This window comes from Lepidochelys kempii, chromosome 7 (assembly GCF_965140265.1).
Source record: "Lepidochelys kempii isolate rLepKem1 chromosome 7, rLepKem1.hap2, whole genome shotgun sequence".
NCBI classification, from domain to species: Eukaryota; Metazoa; Chordata; order Testudines; family Cheloniidae; genus Lepidochelys; species Lepidochelys kempii.
The window spans coordinates 91,028,819-91,054,572 of NC_133262.1; the positions used below are offsets into that span (position 1 = coordinate 91,028,819).

General features: G+C 39.5%; 2 protein-coding genes across 6 annotated transcripts in view; one reads left to right on the forward strand and one right to left on the reverse strand.

Moving 5' to 3' along the window:
- Positions 1–8,993, forward strand: part of PTEN (phosphatase and tensin homolog) — a 93,521-nt gene extending 84,528 nt beyond the window's left edge. For all 4 annotated transcript variants that reach the window (XM_073353741.1, XM_073353742.1, XM_073353743.1 and 1 more), the window contains 2 exons: positions 3,374–3,598; positions 5,471–8,993. In XM_073353741.1, coding sequence (XP_073209842.1) covers positions 3,374–3,598; positions 5,471–5,653 — 408 coding nt within the window. In that variant the 3' untranslated portion in view covers positions 5,654–8,993. The remainder of the gene's footprint in view (positions 1–3,373; positions 3,599–5,470) is intronic.
- The window catches only part of ATAD1 (ATPase family AAA domain containing 1), a 448,511-nt gene that overhangs the window by 140,412 nt on the left and 282,345 nt on the right, over positions 1–25,754 (reverse strand). The gene's annotated exons all lie outside the window — the stretch shown is intronic.

Below are 25,754 nucleotides of genomic sequence, written 5' to 3' on the forward strand. Positions count from 1 at the left end.
TTCAAGAATGCTTCCATCAGTTTTTTCAGAGTTCTGTAGTCTTGTAACCACAGATTTAGAAAGCATCACTGCTGACATTTGGCCTCCAAAAAAAATTCCAGTTCAGACTGTCCATGCTTTAGATCTTGTTTTCAAGGTAGTGGAGGCCACTCTCCCTTCACCCAAGAAGATTTTTTTCACAATGTCCCTTTTTTATCAACTGAAAATTTTTCCATGGTGTTTTGCCCCTACTTTCTGTTTTCAAGTACATTAGAATCTCACAGTTATGAACTGACCAGTCAACCGCACCTCATTTGTAACCAGAAGTATGCAATCGGGCAGCAGCAGAGAAGAAAAAAAGCAAATACAGTACAGTACTGCTAAATGTACACTACTTTAAAAAAAAAAAAAAAAGGGAGCAGCATTTTTCTTCAAAGTAAAGTTTCAAATCTGTATTAAGTCAATGTTCCGTTGTAAACTTTTGAAAGAATAACCATAACGTTGTGTTCAGAGTTACAAACAATCTCAGTTTCTGAGGTGTTCATAACTCTGAGATTCTACTGTATATTGGAAGTAGGAAGCCTGCAAAAGGTGGGTCTGTTGCATCCAGGGCTTAAATGGACCAATTAAGGAAGATAAGGTCACTGCTGAGATACTAAATGACTTCTTTGCATCAATTTTCCTCAGGGTGTTTGGGAGATACCTACCCCAGACCTGGTCTTGTTCATTTTTCAGGCATATGTTTTTATTGGCCTTACCTTTGCCTTATCTTTCTGGGAGCATTGCCTTCTGTGCAGCTGAAGAAATGGAAGTGGGTGACACTTGAAGGCCAGTAGGGGATTTGGCTCACAGTCTACTGCAGTTGCTTTTGTAAGGGTTAAAATAAATGTTACAAATTAAGGTAGTTCTACCACTTTGTGCTATGGTGCTAAAGCTTGAGAATCCTGAAAGGTATTGTCAAAGAAGTAGAAAAATCCAAGGTGAGTACATTTTCCTTATTTGAACACAGTAAGATACTAAAAATAAGTTTCACTTGTTCTGATAGACTTTTTGGTTAACTTTCTCCTTGATGTGTCTGAAGAGCATTTTCAGTAACTTGGAAGACTTAATTTAGCTCCAGTACCGCTGAATATTGTCTACATCAAGGACAGCGTATTTTAATATGAAATGATACTTTGTAGGTTTTCCTGTCAAGTTATGTGACTGTTAAATAATCCCTTAAAAGAATAGGGATTGCTAAATGACCCTAGCTTTAAAAGTGGTGGAAACATAGCACTCTTAATCTTTCAAGAGTACTGTGTAGACACTGAATGTCAAAATATTTTTACATCCGCAATTCTGGAAAGAAGACTACATTTTTTTTTTTTAAATTTGCCTATTTTAAAAGCTCCAAGGACATGTACAGGATAAAAAGTTTAAAAAAACAGCCTTTTCTTTTTATTGAAAACTAACAAGTCAAATGGACACTTTCCTTGAATAGCCCTACCACCCACAGAGGCAAAGGATTAAAGATGTGATAAATTGGAGTTGGCCATCAGTAGAGCCCATGAAAATCTGCCGACATCAGCTTTATACCCACTTATATCTGCAGGTCATTTTTGTGGCTCGGGTGCAGATACAAATTCTGTATCTGCACAGCACACACTCACCCAAACAGAGCAACTGTCACCCAGGCCTCAAGCTCCAGCTCAGCTTTCTGAATTGTGCTGCAGCAACCATAGCCCACTGGGCATTCTGGGAGTTGTAGTCCCCTGCTTGCTTGGACGGAGGAGGTAAACTACCACTCCCAGAAGGGAGGGTGAGCCAAGCGCAGCTGTGTGTTAAAGCAACTGCAGCGGCTTAGGGGTGTCTGAGCCCCCCCAGTGGGAGGGTGGCGCTGCACACAAGGGCCCAGGATACAGCCTCCCTGCCTGGAGCAGGGAAGATGGTACGCCAGGGGTTTTTGGGGAGAAGTGGGCAGTGGTTGGGGGTTTGGCTTAGCCCTGCGTTACTGGTGGGGTGACCTGTGGTGCTGTTAGCAGAGCCTTGCAAATCCGCAAATATCTGCGGATATTTGCATCCACGGACAATTTATGTGGATCATGGATCAGATGCAGATACAAATGTTTGTATCTGCACAGGGCTCTAGCCATCAGGGCATAACATAAAGCCTGATTCAGTAGATTTGAGCTCAGAGTGACTATCAGGGGAGTGGACCTAGTTTCCAAGTTCCAAGAGTGATGTGCCCCCAGTTTACACATCTTAATCGAGTGATTGTTCACAACCACCTCAGCTAATCTAAAATGTTGGCCATGTAGGAGAGTTTCTGACCAGGATCCAGACAACACGTGACTTTCAGGTTGTGGATTTCTGTATGTAATTTCACCTGGAAACTAAAGAAAATTAATGCAGCCTTTGGATGATGTATACTTGTTTGATATTGTTGACTGAGTGGGGGATCCATGTTCTGCAATATATTGAGTCTTCAAGGCTAACTCCACTTACAATGCATTCCAATAATCCAGTTGGGAGATCCACAAAGGCATGGATGATGTCAGTGAGGTACATATTAGAGGATAGTGGTAAATCTCTAGCTAATTATACATAGAGGCAATTTTGACCATCATTGCCACCTGTCTCCCAGTTAGGGATTTGCAAATATGCCCTTGATTTCAAATTTCCTTGAAGGTGGGTATATTCTCTCAATAATGACAGGGATATACACATATGCACGGGAGGTTGTGTTTATGCATATGTATATGTAAAATAGTAATGAAGCAGTTGCAGAGATGAAATACAAAGCCTGTGAAGAATTCTTGCAGGATGAGGAATGCTGAGTTGGTGTAGAGCCACCGCAGCTTCTGTGCCACCCCCAAATCATCAGCACTGTGGTGTGGTTTGGAAGGAAGGGTTGGGCGTTTTTGTTCTTGTTGTTAGAAACACATCTGAGTCCATCATGTTATATGGGCACTAATAAAAATACATAGGGTAGGTCTACACTACCCGCTGGATCGGCAGGTAGCGATCGATATATCGGGGGGTCGATTTATAGAGTCATCGATCCTCGAGCGCTCTCCTGTCGACTCCAGAACTAAGTTTTTAATCTCCCATTTTGTAGATTTGGCCATTTAATTTATTGAATCCTTTTTGGTTTATGAAGGACCCTTTAAAAAAATTTATTTGATTACCATGTGGCGATTAACATAGATAAGATCTGTGTGTTACGTAAGAAGACTAATGAAAATCTACTTCCTGACAGTTGATGTGCCAATGATGTAGTATGATCTAGATTTTTATGCCTTTCATAGTTTGGTATTGTTAAACTCATCAATTTTTAAAAACCAGATAATGCTTGTATTCAAATAAGATAATATACCATCTGTAAATACTAAAGCAAGCTTGCTTTTTCCCGCAGGAAAAAATGTTTCACTTTTGGGTAAATACATTCTTCATAGGACTGGATGAAAATTCAGACAAAGTAGAAAATGGAAGTCTAGTTGGAGATCAGGAACTTGATGGTATTTTCAGCACAGAACGCTCAGATAATGACAAGGAATATCTAATCCTTACATTAACAAAAAATGATCTAGACAAGGCAAATAAAGACAAAGCCAACAGATATTTCTCTCCAAACTTCAAGGTCAGTATTTTTTTTAAAGAGCATAGAATAAACAGAATTTTGAAGAGCTACATGTAGCATGTCGTTATTTAATATATTACATATACACACACACACCCCACAGTATCAAAACATGTTTATCTAGGAACCATTTGTTATATAACTTTCTGGACTGAGGCAAGTAATATATCTGGATATGTCATTTCTTAAAAACAGATAAACTTAAACATTCAGTAACTGATATTGGAATTATTGCAAAAGAAGGTGATAGATTTTCAGGAGTTAAGTTACAATTTTAAAAATGATGTTTTATCTTTAATTCTGAAGAGTTTCGTTCATAATTTATGCTGTGTAAGTTTATCAATATGTTCATGGTCTGAAAAATTAACACGCAAACTTGACCGATCCACTCTAGCAGCAAGTAGGAAACCTCAAGGATATAATAGTCTCTATGCTGCTTGTATTTCCTCTTCATGGGCTGACAAGTGGATCCACCATCTCTACCCCAAATATTTGATGAGTTGAGTTCCTTGGTGTGCAGGATTGCATACTCCCTGTTTCAGCATTGTTCCATAATCTAATTCTGTTCATGTCACTCGGAATCTTGTGTTTTAATTCCTTGTCTCCACTAAAGAAATGTCTGGTTCCAAGTACCCTTACCTTGCTTATAAAACTTTTGTCCCCTCACACATGCGCTCTCTGCAAATGACCCACAAGTGAAGGAATAGGAAAATTATGGGGGATCACAGAACAATGTGTACCAAATATTGTTTGGATTTACTTGCTTTTAGCAAAGTCTTCTGGAATCTACTGCTCTGGGAGCTGTTTGAAACCAAGGAGGTATTGCAGCCGAAAAGGTTTAGAAGAGTGCTAAAGAATGGTGGTGATACGGCTAACTGCAGTGATTCAGAATACAAATGATTAATGCACGTACAGAACCACTTGTACTTAAACCAAGTCTAGTAAATTAATTCATTTCAGTTCCCAAGTGTAAACATAACTGTAATTATATTAACACTGTCTACTTCAGAGTCTTCAACCTTGTTTTAAGTGAACAGACATGACTGAATCCACATGGGGAGTGTATTTGTGGAAGAAGGTGCCATTTCTATATACCATTTTTCTGGCCATAAGTCTACTTTTAACTGAGGATGCTTCTGCTATTTGGAAACATCACTACAATATCCATCTGTTTTTACAATATCCATCAGTATTTAATACCCACTGATACATAAATTGTATAAAGGTGGGTAAAGGAAAAAAGGATAATTGGTAGCGAGTAATTAATAGTGCCACAAAGGGCATAATAGTGATTGTTGTTGGGTGTTTCTTAATTCTTAGGAAGATGTTGGGAGCTCCTAAAGGTCCCTTCCTAAGGTACTTGTTTATTGACATAGGTTCATGACTCTTACCATTTGTGCTACTGAAAAATTTGTAGGTGTTTTAGATTTGGGACTTGGAATTTTGTATGCCAGATGTTTAAGGTTGATAGAGGTTTTTAAACAAATGTACGTGGTGGAATGATTTTGAAGTACCTATATGATTTGGCAATCTCTAAAGCCAATACTATCATCAAGATTACACTACAAACTTGCTATTATATCTGTGTTGATTAGGGGTATGATTTGTGACTGACATAGCCATGCTGACAAAAAACCCCAGTGTAGATGCAGTTTTGCCAGCAATACTGTGCTTTTGTTGGCTTAACTTATTTCACTAGACAGAGCCTGGAATAAGCTCTCCGGTGTAAACTATGTCCACACTAGGAGCACTTTGTCGGTATAGCTATACAAGCAAAGCCTTCCAAGTGTAGGCTTGGCCTGTATTGTCACCACTACTTTAAGAAAGAAAAGTTCAGACTATATTAACTTTTTTGTTTTCTTCCTTTCCTAGGTGAAGCTATTTTTCACAAAAACAGAGGAGCCATCAAATCCAGAGGCTAGCAGTTCTGCTTCAGTAACACCGGATGTTAGTGACAATGAACCTGATCATTATAGATATTCTGACACCACTGACTCTGATCCAGAGAATGAACCTTTTGATGAAGATCAACATACACAGATTACAAAAGTCTGAATATTTTTTTTATCTGGGAAAAAAAACCACAAAGAGACAAACTTGAATAAACTGAAAAAGGACCTTTTCAAATGGCAATAGAACATTGTGTCAGATTACCAATTATAGGAACAATTCTTTCCTGACCAATCTTATTTTGCCCTATAAATCTACAGGGTTTGACATTTGTTGTCCAGTTGAAAAAGGTTACGTAGCTATGTTATGTATATACCTTTTTGTGTCAAAAGGACATTAAAATTTCAATTAGGAAATATAAAGATGGCACTTTCCCATTTTATTCCAGTTTTATAAAAGTGGAGACAGATCTGATGTGTATGCGTAGGAATTTTTCCTTTTGTGTTCTGTCACCAACTGCAGTTGGGGAAAAAAAAGCTTTCTGATATACAGGTTCACATCCTGCCCCTTTCTTTGCACTTAAGTGGCAACAGATAAGTCTGCAGTTGGCTAAGAGAAGTTTTTAAAGGGTTGTACTACATTCTAATGCATGTATTCTGGATAGGGGAATGGAAAGACATGCTCTGAAAGGAATATATTATGCTGGACCCTGGACTATGTACCGTATCCGGCTACTTACATGCACCTTTCTTTAGCATGCTGCAGTAATTAATCCTGGACATTTGAGGAATTGGCCGCTGTCACTGCTTGTTGTTTGTGCATTTTATTTTTTTAAGCATAATGGTGCTAGAAAAGGCAGCTAGAGGGAGTGATTCCATATAGGGGTACAGGAATGAACCTTCCACAACATCTAAAGACCCACAGATGAAGGGATATGAAAATAATGGGGTCACAGATAAGAAACACAGCAACAATGACTTAACCATACAAATGTGGAGGCTATCAACCTAAAATGGGCTTGAAACAATGTTCTAAAAAAGACAATGATTTATTAAATGTTTTTCTCAATTGTAATGGCTGCTCCATCTCCTGTGTAATCAAGGCCAGTGCTGAAAGTCGGATGCTATTAGTACACACATCAGTCAACATCTTACACTTATTTTATTAGTTTTTCAATTATATACCTGCTGTGAATGCTTCATGTGCTGCATTGCGAGCTTTTTTCTCATTAAATATAAAATATATTATAACGGTGCACGAGAAACTTCAATTTGAGATTCTACAGGTTAGTGTTTGTTTTGAAGATTTGTGGATGCATTTATTCAATCAAACAGCTGTCAGCCCTTCCACCCCTTTGACCTTACACATTCTATTACATTCATTACAATGAGTTTTGCAGTTTTGCACACATTTTTTTTTAAATGTCATTAACTGTTAGGGAATTTTACTTGAATACTTAGTACCTACAATGTTTAATAAGAGACATTACACATGGAAACCAGTCTTGCAATAAATTCTCAACACTGCACAGATATAAAGATGTGTACTTTTTAAAAGTAGAACATGTCCCAAATATTCTATCTGTTGTTTGCTATTAAAAGAATTAGATATCCAAACTGGCAGTGTTGTATCATTCCTTCATAGGGATATAGCCAGGACGAGGGATGAGCTTCACTTCTGAATATTATGATGACTGACATGCCCAGACTGCAGATAATTTAAGAGTACAACTACTGTTGAATACAGATATGAAGAATTTTTTTAAAATTCTATTCACTATAAAATACACCATGACCTTCAAACTTTTGGAATATCTACCCCAAAATTTACACTTTATGGTAATCTTAATTTTAATTAAGTTACTGGCGCCAACGTTGTTTATTAGCTGTGTTCTTATCTAGTTAACAAATGAATCTGGGATCCATAGGACCCAGTACAACAGCACTAACAGAGAATATGAATTGTAAAAAGACGAATTTTAGTAAACAAAGGTGTCACATGCTTTTTCAATATTTATTGGTTAATTTTGCATGTCAAATTCATGATCTAAACTTATAACAAAGCTATTATAGGATTTTCTGATTTATAAGTTAACAGAACAAAAATGCTGATCCAGCACTCATAATTCCCATTGTTAAATTGGCCAGCAGGCAATGGCTACCTGAAGACCAGACCCTTAACTTTATGCCTTGATACATGTTTCACCTTATGTCTGCTTTTAGCAATTGAAAGTCATGTTGGCTAATAAACAAAAATATTAATGCTTTAAAATACTTTGATTTTGACACTGTTCTATGTCCCACTTTTGGGCTCATGATATCAAAATTAAATTTGTGCGGTTCCAGTATGTAACACTGATGGCCAGAATGGAAATAATGACATTATAATGGGCTTTTGCACTGTTGTTGTTTTTCCTTTGGAATGTGAAGGTCTGAATGAGGGTTTTGATTATGAATGTTTCATTGTTTTTGTGAAGCCTTGCTTACATTTTATGGTGTAGTCATTGGAAATGGAAAATGGCATTTTATATATATATATATATATTATATATATATATAATAAAAATATATATTATACGTACTCTCCTATACTTTATTTCAGTTACCATCCCCATAGAACTTGACAAGAATTACTATGACTGAAAGGTTTTTGAGTCCTTATTAAAACTTTATTTATGACAGTATTCATAATTCGCTTGAAATGCATTCGGTAGGTAATCTCCGAGTTTCTGGACTGTATACTTAAACTCTTGGATGTGCAGCAGCTTACATGTCTGAAATTACTTGAAGGCATCACTTTCATAAGAGCTTACTGTTAGGCCCTGTACCATCCGTAGTCATCTGTAGCCCCACTTGAAATGTTTTGCCACAGTTATTTAAGGGCGGTTGTATAAATAGCATCAGGATTCTTTGCTGTGGCACAAATTGTAAACTAAAGTGGAGTTTACATACAGCATCAAATGTTTCAGCTTTAAAAAATAAAAATAGGGTGCCAGTGTGCAAGTTCCATGTTTAGTTACAGCAAATTTGTGCAATATGTTAACGATGCCTGTGGTTGCCACAAAGTGCCTCGTTTACCTTTTAAATACTGTTAAATGTGTCATGCATGCAGATGAAAGGGGTGGAACTGTGTGCTAAAAGGGGCTTTAACTGCAGTTTGGCAGAGCTGCCTTTCACCCTGCCAGTTCAAATTTTCAGTCTGTTTTCATATAGCGCGTGTGTGTAATTATATATGTATATATACATACACACACACACACTCAAAAAAATTGAGTTTGTCAAGCAGCCTTACTCTGATTCAGCCTCTTCAGATACTATTGTGCTGTGCAAAAGTGGCTCTGTGTGTAATGCTATGCACTGAGGATACACAAAAACAACAAAATATGACATGTACAGGATAATGCCTCATACAAATCAGATGTCCATTTGTTATTGTGTTTAACAACCCTTTATCTCTTAGTGTTAAAACTCCACTTAAAACTGATTAAAGTCTCATTCTTGTCACAGTGTGGGTGTTTTATTAAAGTATTTTGGGTGTAAACTGCTCAGATTATATTTTGCTATTAAGAAATGAAGAATCAAGTGTGATCCTGGGAGTAAGGGACATTTCTCTAAAAGGAGAATTTCAGGAAAACTGCTAGTTAAAATCCTTTGAGATTAACTCTTAACAAATTAATGTTGGAATAGGAAATGTGGGTTTGCTTGCACTGATTTTCAAAAACTATAGAATAAATAAAAGTAGGTGAGCCTTTCATTTTGACGCTCTCCAACCTATGAAATATAATACAGCACTTTGATTTCTTGAATTAAATCAGATTAATGGCTTTCAGGTAAATTTGTGTTACAGCAATACATATTCTTTTTCTTTCAGATAACGTTGAGCTTCCCATGCAAACAAGCTAAACTTTTCAGGAAATATAATGCAGATCACTGAGATACAATTTATTTTTTTTTCTAATCTTAAACCGCCAATGGCTTACTCAAGTCTGCAAGATGCTTTTTCCAGTGGGACTAGTATAATGTATGCATATCATAAAATAAGCTTGAATCTTTTTCAGGACTGCTGATCTCTCTGAAATTGATTTTTAAAATAGATTTTGTACATCTCTTAATGAAGAAATACTGTATCCTCTGTTACTTTTTCAGCTTGTCTTACCATTTGAGCCTTAAGGAAGAAAGAAGCCACTTGATTTGTGCTTAAATTCAATGAGGTTGCTACAGATTCAGTGGCTCTGTAAAAGTGGAAAGAAAATGTTTTGTTTTTGCATTTGGTGATGGTTTAGCAGGATTTGAATTATGAAAATTATACATATGACTACTTCATTTCTACATGCTCTATTCCTGCCTCTTTACTGAAGCTTTTTCATTTAAAAATGGCTTAACATAGGTGTTCGGCTGAGAGAGTCTTCAAAATGATTCCCATACTGCTTTGTGAATCAATTCACAATATGTATACTCAGGGCTATAGCCATTTCCATATGGTAATTTAAATGAAAAACATGTTGCTGCTTTAATATTGCTTGATTTCTCCAACTTGGGTGGAATCTTTCACCTAATTGATGTTTGTCACAACCAAACTGAATTTGTTAATAACTCTTGCATTTCAGTAAACAATAAGACAAATATTGTTTAGAGTTAATCCTGTACATCTTTCTTCCTGTATTTATTTTTATGGTAATAGTTCTTTTACATTCTGGAAGCAAAAGTTTTTAAAAGGCTTAATTGTTTGGGGACTGGGAAGTGGGGGGCTGTTTGGTATGAAGAATATCAGAGTAATTAGAAACTTTTAGAAAGTCCATTCAGCACTCTGCTCAATGAGTGGCTTCTAACAGAATATTAGAAAAGAATCTACAGGAAGAGGTTCTGGTGTTAGGACAATTGTAATGATTTTTCTGTGTTTGTATGAGCTGGTGGTGTATAGTTTACTTCAGTGCAGAGTAGGATCCTGGTGTGGTAGTCTAATAGGCTGCTTCAATTGCTTTTTATCTCCAATAGAAAGCTACAATATAATAGTTCTAACTTGTACTTGGAGGCCTTCTGTTGGAATCCATTCTGGGTTTCATGTCTTTCAAATTGAATGCTACTTGCTCTTGACACGAGTCTTGAGACGGCTTTAGTTTAACCCTTTTTTTTTTTAGTAATTTGTTACTTTTTCTCAAACGAAATTTTTGGAATGTATTACCATTTAGCTCTGCATATGAGCTGTAATCCCTACTCCTTTTCTTTAAGCTTTTGTCTACTGAAGCCAAATGCTACGTTGCTTTTCATGCCTTTCATTTTTTTCCAAGGGTGCACCAGTGCTTACTAAAATGTCAATTCCATAGCATCCTGTTTATAATTCGTGTATGTTTGTGCATGGTGGAGCATGGGCAGCAACAATGCAAACATTCTGCACAGTGTACTTTAATTCTGAGTCTCCATGTCCATCCTGTCTGTCGACCTCTACTTGGCTGCTATCCCATGAAGGTTTTATCTTGGTTTTATGTGAACACTTTTTCCATGCAAAACTGTTCCAGAATACCAGCTCAATTTATGTAGGCCTCTTCAGCCATAAATGGGTAGATTTTAAAAAGCATTTTTAAAAATTGTGGCCATAAAACTGACAACATAAAAATGTCTTGATAAAAATAGTGCAATAGGTCATTTTAAAATAAGAGCTTTGAAAATCATCTTGATGGCGATACACTAAGTATGTTTAAGAAGTAGCATGCTAAAGAGTTGCATATTGGGTCTCATAATACAATATTTGGTATTGGGTGGGAGCCAACAGTAGAGAAAAGATTTGCTCAGGGTCCCAGAGGGAGCAAACAAAGATATGGAAGGATCTTTGTAAGGAAGATATTTGTAGAGAGGAACACAAGCAACATTTTAAAAAGCCAGTCCAGAAGCCTGGGAAATGAAGATGGGATTGAATCACAGTCAGGTGGGAGAATGTATTTTTGTTTTTGTTCTTCATCCTTGGCCTAATTCCCTTACTGTTTTATTACTGTGTGTGCATTATGCTAGGACAAATTGCTTTAGAACGTCTCATCCATTCCCCTATATAACTATTTTTCTCTCAACCTTTTGTGCCAGTCAAGATAGTGGCTAAATGTATCCCTCCTTTTAGCAGAAGAGAGAACTAACTCCTCCTCCTCCTCCTCCTCCCCCCAAAATATAACAGGATTGCTGAAAGTATCCTACCTGAAAAATCTAATAAGTCTTAGCCACCCTACTGGAAAGTAGGGGGGGGGAAATGCAATAGTTGAACCAACTCTTAACGAAGGGAACTCTGTGCTTGCATAAAAGAATGCATGAATCTAATTGCCAAGCAAAATATCATTGGTCTCTGCCAGCCCTGACTGCCAAATCAGTACTGAAATAAAATATGTAGCTCTGCCTAGAGAGAGCATGAAACACCTGGATAAATTACCCCTGACTGCACTGGAATAAGATGCACATAACCCTAAATATCGAGTGAGAAAATTATTCATGATGCTGAAGCGTGCTAGTACTTTACCGCCAAATAAGGAGAGAAGTTCCAGCCCAGTGGAACTTCCCGTTTATATTACACAAAAATAGTAGCTAATTACTATATCTCAATTTTATACAAGCTATATGTAAAATAAGCATTTTTCCAAAACTATTTCATTGCCTTTTTTCCTACAATTGTGGACATATTATACATGGATGTGTGCACTGAAGAAAGAGCAAGGAAGAACAGAGAGCATGCCAAGGTAATAATGGTGTGATGTCCTGATCTGCATGGATTTAAATCTTGAAACTAGCATGGCATTAATAAAGCTTTACAATGAATGACAAAAACTTTCATTTACAAAAATAAATTAATGCAAAAGGTGATAAAATAGCTCAGGAGTATGTTAATTGATATAGTAAAGGTCAAATGTTCAGCACTGGCTTTTAATTTTGTGCTTGAGCACCTGCAAAATTAGAAATAACGTGGGATTCTTAAAAATATTTTAATTTTCTTAACACTGACTTCCCCTTCATTTTCCTGTCAGACACACCCAATTCTCCCTTCTCTGTCTTTCATCTATCACCCATATTTATTGTAATGGAAAATATCATGCGAAAGCAAAGCAGTTTTTATTATAAATCTGAGTATTGGAATTATAGTCAATGTTCTCCTTTTCACATATTTCCCTCTGTGTGTTCTGATTTTGGGGGCATTCTTTATCTGACTTGATTCTAATGCTTTCTGTCCCCTCTTACACTTGCTACTTTTTTATAACTGCAAAGGGTAACTTTCTATTTTCTCTTTTGGATTTTAAGTCTTCTATTTTTTTAGATAATGCCTTCAGAATAAATCCTTTCTGCTCCACTTTCTGGCAGCTTTTCCACTTTTCCGTTGAGGAATGACTTCAGGAGACTGTCAGGATTGTATGGGTTAAACAAATCCAAGCTGCAGTTATACATGCCTGAGTTAATTTCTGGTGCACTATAAACAAGCTGGTGTGTAGACAATATAATAGGAAATGGTGTACATGTGTACTGAATTTGTTCAGTGAGCTGAACGCTAACTTTAATGTTTGCTGTTAACACACACAATTATTTAATCTGGACCATGTTTTTCAGCACTACATTTTGTGGATTATGCTGGTTTTATGGCACAAAGGAAAGGGTGGTGGTTTGTTTTTTTTTTCCATTTTTGACGGAGACTGTTCCTCTCAACTCCGGTGCACGCTCCCACTGGTGAAAATGTGGTGGCTTCCCTTCTTTCCTTTCTGGGAAGATCCTCCTGCTGCATGCCAAATTCTGTACTTGGTCATGTTGCATGTGATTCTCATTAAATCTAGTGGAAGCCAGACAAAAGAATGTCCATACTGGGTCAGACCAATGGTCCATCTAGCCTTGTATCCTGTCTTCTGATAGTGGCCAGTGCCAGATGCTTCAGAGGGGATGAAGAGAACAGGGCAATTTGAGTGATCCAGCTTCTGGTAATCACACATCACAGGCCAAAATTTGGCCCTTAAAAACTCCGATAAGTCAAACAACGCAGGCTTTGCTCAAGAGGTCTGTTTAGTGCCTTGCTAAGTAATTCTTTTGAGCTGCAGTAAAGGAATTTGCTTAAAGAAATTAGCTTAAGCCAGGATCATGTGGGGCTTGGAAGGTGAAGAGCCTCCCCTGGAAGGGCTGTGAACAAGTAAGGAACTTCAAGTCTCTCGCTTTCTTGAATCTCTTCACTGTCTTAATCAGTTTCAAAAAGGATGTTTCTTCTCTAGGTAAAACAGGAGGAGAGGGATGATTTTGAGAAGAAAGTAAGCCAGGGAGGAAAGTTTCCCCAATGGAAACAATATCAAAGTGTAGACAAGTCTTTTTTGCAATGGGGGTAGTGAAGAAGAGGATAGGTTTGGTAACAGAAAAGAAGCTACAGGTCTTATGTGAAACTGTATATGGGAATGCAGATGACAATTGAGTCTTGGTGTGTGAAGGGTGGTGGAATTGACCACTGTCATAGAGGAAGTATGCAAGGGAGAGGGTTTAGAAGGATAGATTAGTTCAGTTTTGGAGAGACTGAGGTTGAGATGATGGAAAACATCCAAGTAGAGTTGTTTGGGAGGCAGCTGGAGAGAAGCAGATAAAGGGGAAGTGGTTATGGCTGCAGGGGAAGACTTGGGAATTATTTGCATAAGGGTGGTAGTTGAAACTAAGGGAGCAGATGATGTTGCAGAAGTTGTAATTGGAGAAGGAGGGGATTGAGGACAGAACTTGGAGAGATGCCAAGGAAGAGGGATGATGAGGAGCCATTAAACAAAATGCTGAAGTGGTTAGTAAGAGGAGAGAACCAGCCAAGTACAGTCATAGGAGCCAAGAGGGAATTCTATAAATTGTTATGAAGTATCACAAGATAATGACATGTCACACTTCAAATAGTGATGTCTTAAGCGAAAAGATGAGGGTAGTTCCCAACTTTTCACTCCCTCTATCAAGTTATTTAAGAAACTGTTTTCTCCAATGCTAAGTAGTGCTTAAGTGTTGAAAATAATACAGGATATATGTATGCTATCATTTGATTTATCTGCTGCCGCAATCCTTTTGTTAATTTTGCATGTTTACACTTCCACCTTGGGAGCTGTATGCTTGTGGAGATCTATTTCATATTTGTAATATTTCTAGAAGTTTTTATTTCTTTAACTGGGCTGTTAGAAGAAACAACGAAAGAAGTTTGGGCTAGTTTTCCTAATAAAGAATTAGATTTATGAAAGTTATTAATTTTCAGTCTCCAAGGCTTACAAATAAATATAACTCAACTTTTTAAAATCAACTGCTATTTTTTTATTTTTATAGAAAGGGTATATTGTTATGAACTGATTTACTATTTTATACAAATATTAACTTATACTATTTATAACAATATAGATTAATTTGACTCAGATTTTAGTGATAACATGCCATAAATTTGTTTTTGTGTATTATAAATTGAACTAAAGAATGATCTTAGCAGGTTGGTTATGTAGGAAAGGAAGACCCCACTTGTGAAATGGGAATTTCAGTGCTTGACTTGTTTGTTACTAAAACTCTCAGGTAGCCTAATTGATCTGCTTCCTGTAACACCTAAACATGCTGGTTGGTTGTTATACAATTGCAAAGGGAGAGAAAGTTGGAAATCAATTGATCTATTTGTATTCCTTATCTTACACAACACATACTAATGAATGTAATTTTTCATTACTCACCTTATACCTACAATCTTTAACAATTCCCAATCTGAAGTTTGCTAGTAAAAGTAACCCATAGGGGAGAGGTCAGGACAGAATGTAATGGATGGTAGTGTGGCTTTTGAATTGCCAAAAGATGCCCATCAGCACTGTGTTGGGGATGAGTGTACCTGTGTTTAAGTTATTTGTTTGCATGTATATAATCAAACTGGAGTAATTTCTTTAAATCATACACCCTTGACCACAGTGAAGCTTCCAAGTGGCCATCTATCTTCTCCATGCAAATTATTATTATGGAGAGAGAACTTAAAAGCCCTTCTGGAGAAGATACAACATAGTGATGGAAATATTTATCCAAAACAAATTTGATAAGCTACTTGTGACCTCTTTGTAGGGAAAAAAAAATGAAGCACTCCTGTTAAAATGGACTTACTGTGGCTGGGGAGAAGGGGCTGGAATGGAAATAAAAGGGAGGTGTGGGAAAATGAGATGGGGGGGGGTAACTACAGGTGAGGTGGAAAGGAAGGAAGATATCACCAAATATATTGTGTAACATTTTAGATGTGTTGAATAAAGGCTTGGAGATTGTATTTGGAAGGAACAGACTACTTCAGATCTTGGCTGAATGCAAGTCGTGTCTGTCTCAGCACTTGCAGAAAGAAGCAACAGGAAAGTTTTCTACAACTGAGAAGGGGGGATGACCAAAATGTGGTTTGCTTTCAACAGGTTGGGGCGGGGAGGGTGCATTTTGTAACCCATTATGAATGACCACACTGGCAGAAAATCATCATCCTGGTGTATTGAGTATATCGGCACAAAACTCAGACTGATACTGCTCTGCTTGCACGATCATTGTCTGGATGTTTTCACAGGGCTAGTCTTTTAAAGGTTTCCTGCTCATCTTTCCTACTAAAACACATACTTTCTCCTGATCTCTTATGTGCAGCTGGAGAAGATGGTTAAATGTGTTTTCAGAAGCACAACGCTTACCATCTTCTTTTGAACACATTGCACTATAATGGTCTTAATTCATCTGACCCTCTAATGGCAATCAGAAAAAAATGTCAGTAAATTGCAGGAAGTTTGGCATGTCTGTGGTTTGAAAAATGCTGAGTCTGAGTGTATTTTCCATTCTCTCCTCTCCCATACACCCCCCCTTCCCCCCCCGCCCCTTGTTTGATTATGGTCTTAATCCAGGTCTTTAAAAATACAGATGTCTAAAAGTTTCTTATGATTATTTTTTGTAAGCACTTCAGATACGAATGTATAGAGAGCAGATTGATTAGATTTTGTCCTAAGAAATGTCCCTTGATAAGACCAAACAGTAACAGGTGGAAAAGTTTCAATTTGGTCCAAAGTTTGTCAATAGGGGTGAAAAGATAAAGTAAACATTATTTAAAGTAGGTAGTTACATTAGAGTTCAAGCCAGCAATAGTCAATTAACTTCTTATGGATCAGTCTGAAGTAAATGGAAGATAGTGAAATGAGAGGTGAAGGTAATGTTAGGATATGGGAAGGAGAGGAACCTGAGTGTAGAAGGTGCCAGATGAGGAACCACTAGTCTGTAAATTGTGGATTTACAATGCGAGATCATAGAAAATTAGGGTTGGAAGAGACCTCAGGAAGTCATCTAGTCGAACCCCCTGCTCAAAGCAGGATGAATCCCAATTAAATCATCCCAGCCAGGGCTTTGTCAAGCTGGGCCTTAAAAACCTCCAGGGGTGGAGATTGGTTCACCTCCCTAGGTAACGCATTCCAGTGCTTCACCACCCTCCTAGTGAAATAGTGTTTCCTAATATCCAACCTAGACCTCCCCCACTGCAACTTGAGACCATTCTCAGTGATGGCAGATGACAGAACAGCCTAGCTCCATCCTCTTTGGAACCCTCCTTCAGGTAGTTGAAGGCTGCTATCAAATCCCCCCTCACTCTTCTGCAGACTAAATAAGCCCAGTTCCCTCAGCCTCTCCTCATAAGTCATGTGCCCCAGTCCCCTAATAATTTTCATTGCACTCTGCTGGACTCTCTCCAATTTGTCCACATCTTTTCTGTAGTGGGGGACCCAAAACTGGATGCAGATGTGTCCTCACCAGTGCTGAATAGAGGAGAATAATCACTTCTCTCGATCTGCTGGCAATGCTCCTACTAATGTGCTCAATATGCCATTAGCCTTCTTGGCAACAAAGGCACACTGTTGACTCATATCCAGCTTCTTGTCCACTGTAATTGCTAGGTCCTTTTCTTTCAAACTGCTGCTTAGCCAGTCGGTCCCCAGCCTGTAGCACTGCATGGGATTCTTCTGTCCTAAGTGCAGGACTCTGCACTTGTCCTTGTTGAACCTCATCTGATTTCTTTTGGCCCAATCCTCCAATTTGTTTAGGTCGCTCTGGACCCTATCCCTACCCTCCAGCGTATCTACCTCTCCCCCCAGTTTAGTGTCATCCTCAAACTGACAGTGCAATCCATCCCATCATCCAGATAATTAATGAAGATGTTGAACAAAACTGGCCCCATGACTGACCTCTGGGGCACTTCACTTGATAACGGCTGCTAACTAAACATCGAGCTGTTGATCGCTACCTGTTGAGCCCGACGATCTAGCCAGATTTCTATCCACTTTATAGTCCATTCATCCAATCCATACTGTTTTAACTTGCTGTCAAGAATACTGTGGGATACCATATCAAAAGCTTCGCTAAAGTCAAGGTATATCACATCAGCTGCTTTCCCCATATCCACAGTGCCATTTCTCATCATAGAAGGCAATCAGGTTGGTCAAGCATGACTTGCCCTTGGTGAATCCATGCTGACTGTTCCTGATCATCTTCCTTTCCTCCAAGTGCTTCAAAATGGATTCCCTGGGGAGCTGCTCCATGATTTTTCTGGGGACAGAGGTGAAGCTAATGGGTCTGTAGTTCCCCGGATTCTCCTTCTTCCCTTTTTTAAAGATGGGCACTATATTTGCCTTTTTCCAACTGTCTGGGCTTTCCCCCGATCGCCACAAGTTTTTAAAGATAATGCAATCACTTTAGCCAACTCCCTCAGCACCCTCGGATGCATTGCATCCAGCCCCATGGACTTGGGCATATCCACCTTTTTTTAAATAGTCCTTAACCTGTTCTGTCGCCACTGAGTGCTGCTTAGCTCCTCTCCATATTGTCCTGCCCAGTGCAGCAGTTTGGGAGCTGACCTTGTCTGTGAAGACTGAGGCAAAAAAAGCATTGAGTACTTCAGCTTTTTCCACATCATCTGTCACTAGGCTGCCTCCCCCATTCAGTAAGGGTCCCACATTTTCCCTGACCACTACCTTATTGCTAACGTACCTGTAGAAACCCTTCTAGTTACCCTTCACATTCCTTGCTAGCTGCAACTCCCAGTTGTGCTTTGGCCTTCCTGATTACACTCCTGCATGCTCAAGCAATGTTTTTATACTCCTCCCTAGTCATCTGTCCAAATTTCCATTTCTTGTAAGCTTCCTTTTTGTGTTTAAGCTCACCGAAGATTTCTCTGTTAAGCCAAGCTGATAGCCCACCATATTTCTATTCTTTCTGCACATCAGGATGGTTTGTTCCTGTGCCCTTAATAAGGCTTCTTTAAAATACAGCCAGCTCCCCTGGACTCCTTTCCCCCTCATATTAGTCTCCCAGGGGAGTCTGCTCGTCGGTTCCCTGTGGGAGTCAGTCTACTTTTCTGAAGTCCAGGGTTTGTATTCTGCTGCTCTCCTTTCTTGCTTTTGTCAGGATCCTGAACTTGACCATCTCCTGATCACTGCTGCCCAGGTTCCTCCCCACTTCTACTTCCCCTACCAATTCTTCCATATAGATGACTATATCGGGGTCTTTTCTGCATGGAAATATGTTCCAGTCCAAAAGACACAATGGCGGGGGGAGTCCAGGCTGACTCCTAAAGTTTTTTTCTCTGTTCTGAAGGTAGGTGCTGGATGTGATTTGCACTCTAAGATTCGGGGAGGATGTAGAAGTTTTCATAGTCTTAGTGAAACTTGTGTATGGTAAGAGCTATGAAGACTTTCTCCCTTTAGACTGGATTGCCTGGGTTATCCTCCTCATGGCAGAACAGACCTAATTTAACAGGTGGCTAATGGGTCAACTCAGCACTGAGCGGTGACTGCAGATGGTTGCCCATATGGGCCTGTTGTGGTAGATCCTAGGCACATAGGTTTCTGAATCTCCACTAGGCTGTGTAGATACTGAGAAACATTCTGCCTGTCATCTGGCTGGTGTCCAGCTCAATCTTTGGCATTTTGTTAATGAAGTGCATTTGAAATTTGCACTCCTAGTGTTGAATTTAAAAATGTGAGTGCATAATCAGGTTCTACTCTTGCGCATCTTAATTTTTCTTATTACTAGCATCTTACAGCCTATTATGTAGTTTTCATGAGACTGTTGCTTGCCATTTTTGTCACTTCTTGTATTGTATATACCTGTAGTACACTTGTGACTGTCCTGCTAGTTAGTACAGGTTCAAAGCTTGTCTTGCCACACCACCTTCGCTGTGATGCCATCTATTCCGGCAAGCTAAGCAGTCCTGCTAATGCAGCATTTGGAGGGGAGCATTCCAATAAATCACTTTTAATCACATGAGTCAATGATGGTCACTCTCTTCTGTTTGAACCAGTACTCAATGTAAGCCTCAAGTATGGTGCTAGAGTGTCCCCTTCTAATGAACAAGGACATGTTTCATGCTAGACCAGAGGTATTCACTGGAGGTAATTTAAAGATCCCCCAATGTTTTTGCAAGCAGAAGGAGAATTAAACTTGGCAACACAGCTGAATTACAGCTTTCAGATAACCTACAACCCTCTGCAGTTTCAACTGCTTAAAGGATGTTTGGATCCTGTTCTGTTGCTGTACAGCAACAACCGACTGCTTCATTTCACCACTGGATGAAATGATCCCTGCTTATAATACAGTTTAAATTGTAAAATATTTTGGGCTTCTTTGGGATGAAAGGTCTTCTATAAACACAGCATATTGTCTCTTTCTGCACTTATGAGGAAAGTTAATTTTAAAGAAGAGAAGCTTACTCCAGCTTTTGCAAAGAGTTTTCTTTGCAAATTTACATTTTCTTTATTGTAAACTTTTCTTCCATCTTCTTTTCCTCCATACAGAAAGCTTCCTAGATCTTTAAGTCCAGAAGACACTATTCCAGTCATCTAGTCTGACTTTCTGCATAACACAGGCCATAGAATTTCACCAAGTGAATCCTGGATCAGGTTCATATGCTGTAGCTCAACCACAGACAATCTTTTAAAGCAATTACAACCTACTTTATGCTAACAAACAGGAGTGGTTAACCGGAGTTTTGTGGGGGAGTTTAGAGGGAGAGTGTGAGTGGGGGTTAGATACACTTAACATTCTTCAAACTTAAAGCCCAAAACACCCCCTGATAAAAACTAAACATCAACAAAGGAACAAACTGCAGGAGTAAAAAGAGAATGCAGGCAGAAGTCCAGCAACAGAGAGGGGGCTATCCAGTTTATTGCACCCAATGCAGCATGTATGATTGCCTGTCCTATGGGCAGGTGGCATATGTGTGCATTTGGTGCAAGGAGCTCCTGGCCTTCTGAGACCATATATGGGCTTTGTAGCCAAGAGTGGCTGAATTGGAGGAGCTAAGGGAGACACGGTAGAATGATCCCACCTCCGGTCTGACCGCCTCTGTGCTGTTGAGGAGGATGAAAGTCTCAGGGAAGGAGAACATCCAACTGGAGCAGAGGGAAATGGTCTCATAGTCTCCCAGATGATGTCATGGTATACCTATACAGGAACAATGGGCTCCACCTAAACCAAAATGGAACCAGATTGCTGGCACTTAAAATTAAAAATGTTGTAGAACAGTTTTTAAACTAAGGGCTGGGGGAAAGTCAACAGGTGTGGAGGATCTATTAATGGAGATTCTCTATGTCCTAGTAAGGAGGAGAAGATGGAAGATGATAAAATACGGGTAGGATCTGATGAGAAACAGTCAAATGAAAGAGTCCCATTCAATGACATCATGTAAGGGCAGACAGCTAAAAAGTGACAAGTTTTTAAAGTGCTTGTATACAAATGCTAGAAGTCTAAATAATATGGGTGAACTAGAGCGCCTTGTATTAAATGAGGATATTGATATAATAGGCATCACAGAAACTTGGTGGAATGAGGATAATCAATGGGACACTCATACCAGGGTACAAAATATATTGGAAGGACAGAAAGAGGTCATGCTGGTGGGGGAGTGGCACTATATGTGAAAAACATAGAATCAAATGAAGTAAAAATAATAAATGAACCAAACTGTAGCATAGATTCTCTATGGATAGGAATTTGATGCTCTAATAATAAGAATATAGCAGTAGGGATATCCTGACCAGGATGGTGATAGTGACTGTGAAATGCTCAAGGAGATTAGAAAGGCTATAAAAATAAACTCAATAATGGGGATTTCAAGTATCCCCATATTGACTGGGTACATGTCCCCTCAGGACGGTATGCAGAGAGTTTATTGACACCTTAAATGACTGCTTCTTGAAGTAGCTAGTCCTGGAATCCACAAGAGGAAAGGCCATTCTTGATTTAGGCCTAAGTGGAGCACAGGATCTGGTCCAAGAGGTGCCTATAGCTGGACCGCTTGGTAATAGTGACCATAATATTATTATGTTTAACATCCCTGTGATGTGGAAAACACTGTAGCACTTAATTTCAGAAAGGGAACTACACAAAAATGAGGAAGTTAGTTAAACAGAAATTAAAAAATACAGCATCAAAAGCGAAATCCCTGCAAGCTGCATACAAATTTTTTTTAGACACCATAATAGAGGCTCAACTTAAATGTATACCCCAAATTAAAAAACAGAGAGACCCAAAAAAGTGACACCATGGCTAAACAACAAAGTAAAAGAAGCAGGGAGAGACAAGGCATCCTTTAAAAAGTGAAAGTTAAAATAGTGAGGAAAATAGAAAAGCATAAACTCTGGCAAATGAAGTGTAAAAATATAATTAGGAAGATCAAAAAAGAATTTGAAGAACAGCTAGCCAAAGATTCAAAAAGTAATAGCAATTTTTTTTTATGTACATCAAAAGTAGGAAGCCTGCTAAACAACCAGTGGGGCCAATGGATGATCGAGATGCTGAATCACAGAATATCAAGGTTGGAAGGGACCTCAGGAGCATAGGCGCAGACTTCGTGGGTGCTCCAGGGCTAGAGCACCCATGGAGAAAAATTAGTGGGTGCTTTGCACCCACCGGCAGCCAAGCTCCCCTCCCTGCCCCATCTCACAGCCTCCTTCACCTCCTCCCCTGAGTGCGCCGCGTTCCCGATTCTCTGCCTCCCTCCCAGTGCTTGCCACTGCCAAACAGCTATTTGATGCCATAGCAAGCTCTGGGAGGGAGTGGGGAGGAGCAGGAATGTGGCGAGCTCAAGGGAGGATGGGGGGCTGGGGCCAGGATTTGGGGAAGGAGTCGGTATAGGGGCAGGGAAGAAGCGGAGTTGGGGCAGGGACTTTGGGGAAGGGGTTGGAATGGGGGTGGGGCAGGGGTGGAGTCGGGGTGGGGGCAAAAGGGGGTGTGAGTAGAAGTCAGTGCCTATGCTCAGGGTCACCTAGTCCAATCCTCTGCTCAAAGCAGGACCAATCCCCAACTAAATCATCTCAGCTAGGATGCACTCAAAGGATAAGGCCATTGTGGAGAAACTACGTGAATTCTTTGCCGTGGTCTTCATGGCTGAAGATGTGAGGGAGAATCCCAAACCTGAGCCATTCTTTTTAGGTGACAAATCTGAGGAACTGTCTCAGATAGAGGTGCCATCAGAAGAGGTTTTGGAACAAATTGATAAACTAAACAATAATAAGTCACTGGGACCAGATGGTTTTCTCCTAAGAGTTCTGAAGGAACTCAAATGTGAAATTGCAAAACCACTAACTCTGGACACTATGGTGCTAATAAGTGATGGTCACATAAACACCACCCTATACCGGAAACCTACTGACCGCTATTCCTACCTACATGCCTCCAGCATTCTTACAACCACAATACCCAGCTGCTGAAGTGAAGAAACAGATTGACAGAGCCAGAAGAGTACCCAGAAGTTACCTACTACAGGACAGGCCCAACAAAGAAAATAACAGAACACCACTAGCCATCACCTTCAGCCCCCAACTAAAACCTCTTCAAAGCATCATCAAGGATCTACAACCTATCCTGAAGGACGACCCATCACTCTCACAGATCTTGGAAGACAGGCCAGTCCTTGCTTATAGACAGCCCCGCAACCTAAAGCAAATACTCACCAGCAACCACACACCACACAACAGAACCACTAGCCCAGGAACCTATCCTTGCAACAAAGCCTGATGCCAACTGTGTCCACATATCTATTCAGGGGACATCATCATAGGGCCTAATCACATCAGCTACACTATCAGAGGTTCGTTCACCTGCACATCTACCAATGTGATATATGCCATCATGTGCCAGCAATGCCCCTCTGCCATGTACATTGGTCAAACTGGACAGTCTCTACGTAAAAGAATAAATGGACACATCAGATGTCAAGAATTATAACATTCAAAAACCAGTCGGAGAACACTTCAATCTCTTTGGTCACTCGATTACAGACCTAAAAGTGGCAATTCTTTGACAAAAAAACTTCAAAAACAGACTCCAACAAGAGACTGCTGCATTGGAATTAATTTGCAAACTGGATACAATTAACTTAGGCTTGAATATAAATCTCCCCACTGTATTTTCCACTGAATGCATCCGATGAAGTGAGCTGTAGCTCAGGAAAGCTTATGCTCCAGTAAATTTGTTAGTCTCTAAGGTGCCACAAGGACTCCCTTTTCTTTTTGCGAATACAAACTAACATGGCTGCTACTCTGAAACCTAACTCTAGTTTGTAACCTATCATTTAAGTCAGCTTCTGTACCAAATGACTGGAGGATAGCCAATATGATGCCACTTTTTAAAAAGGGCTCCAAAGGTGATCCCGGCAATTACAGACTGGTAAGCCTGACTTCAGTACTGGGAGAACTTTTTGAAACTATAGTTAAGAACAAAATTGTCAGACACTTAACACAATTTGTTGGCGAAGAGTCACCGTGGTTTTTGTAAAGGGAAATCATGCCTTGCCAATCTACCATGTGGTCAAGGGGAATCCAGTAAATAAAGTGTACCTAGATTTTCAGAAAGCCTTTGACAAGGCCCCTCACCAAAGGCTCTTAAGCAAAGTAAGCTGCCATGGGATAAGTAGAAAGGTCCTCTCGTGGATCGGTAACTGGTTAAAAGATGGGAAACAAAGGGTAGGAATAAATGGTCAGTTCTCAGAATGGAGAGAGGTAAATAGTGGTGTTCCCCAGGGGTCTGTTCTGGGACCAGTCCTATTCAACATATTTATAAATGATCTGGAAAAAGGGGTAGACAGTGAGGTGGCAAAATTTGCAGGTGGTACAAAACTACTCAAGATAGTTAAGTCCAAAGGAGACTGTGAAGAGCGACAAAAGGATGTCTCAAAACTGGGTGCCTGGGCAACAAAATGGCAGGTGAAATTCAAAGTTGATAAATGCAAAGTAATGCATATTGGCAGACATAATGCAAACTGTGCATATAAAATGATGGGATCTAAATTAGGGTTACCACACGAGAAAGAAATCTTGGAGTCATTGTGGATAGTTCTCTGTGGATAGTTCACTGTGCAGCGGCAGTCAAAAAAGCGAACAGAATGTTGGGAATCATAAAGAAAGGGATAGAAAATAAGACAGAAAATATCCCGTTGACTCTATATAAATCCATGGTATGCCCACATCTTGAATATTGCATGCAGATGTGGTTGCCCCATCTCAACAAAGATATATGGGAACTGGAAAAGGTTCAGAAAAGGGCAACAAAAATGACTGGGTTATGGAACAGCTTATGTGTGAGGAGAGATTAATAAGACTTTGACTTTTCAGCTTGGAAAAGAGTCGACTAAGGGGGGATATGATAGAGGTCTATAAAATCATGACTGGTGTGGAGAAAGTAAATAAGGAAGTGTTATTTACTCCTAACACAAAAACTAGGGGTCACAAAATGAAATTAATAGGCAGCAGGTTTAAGACAAACAAAAGGAAGGTTTTTTTCACACAATGCACTGTCAACCTGTGGAACTCCTTGCAAGAGGATATTGTGAAGGCCAAGACAATAACAGGGTTCAAAAAAGAACTAGGTGAGTTCATGGAGGATAGGTCTATCAATGGCTATTAGCCAGGATGGGCAGGGATGGTATCCCTAGCTTCTGTTTGCCAGAAGCTGGGAATGAGTCACAGGGCATGGATTACTTGATGCTTATGCAGATTACTGTTCTGTTAATTCCCTCTGGGGCACCTGGCATTGGCATTGTTGGAAGACAGCATACTGGGCTAGATGGACCTTTGGTCTGATCCAGTATGGCTGCTCTTATGTTCTTAACGTTGGACCACCCTACCCACAATGTGATACTGGGCGAAGTGGCAGTCTGAAGTTCACTGACGCTTTTTCAAAATAGCATAATTACAGCAAAGTCTGTGCTAAAACTTCCATGCTTGTGCTCCAAGGTAAATATTAGTATACAGGCCTCAATTTCTTACTACTTAGTC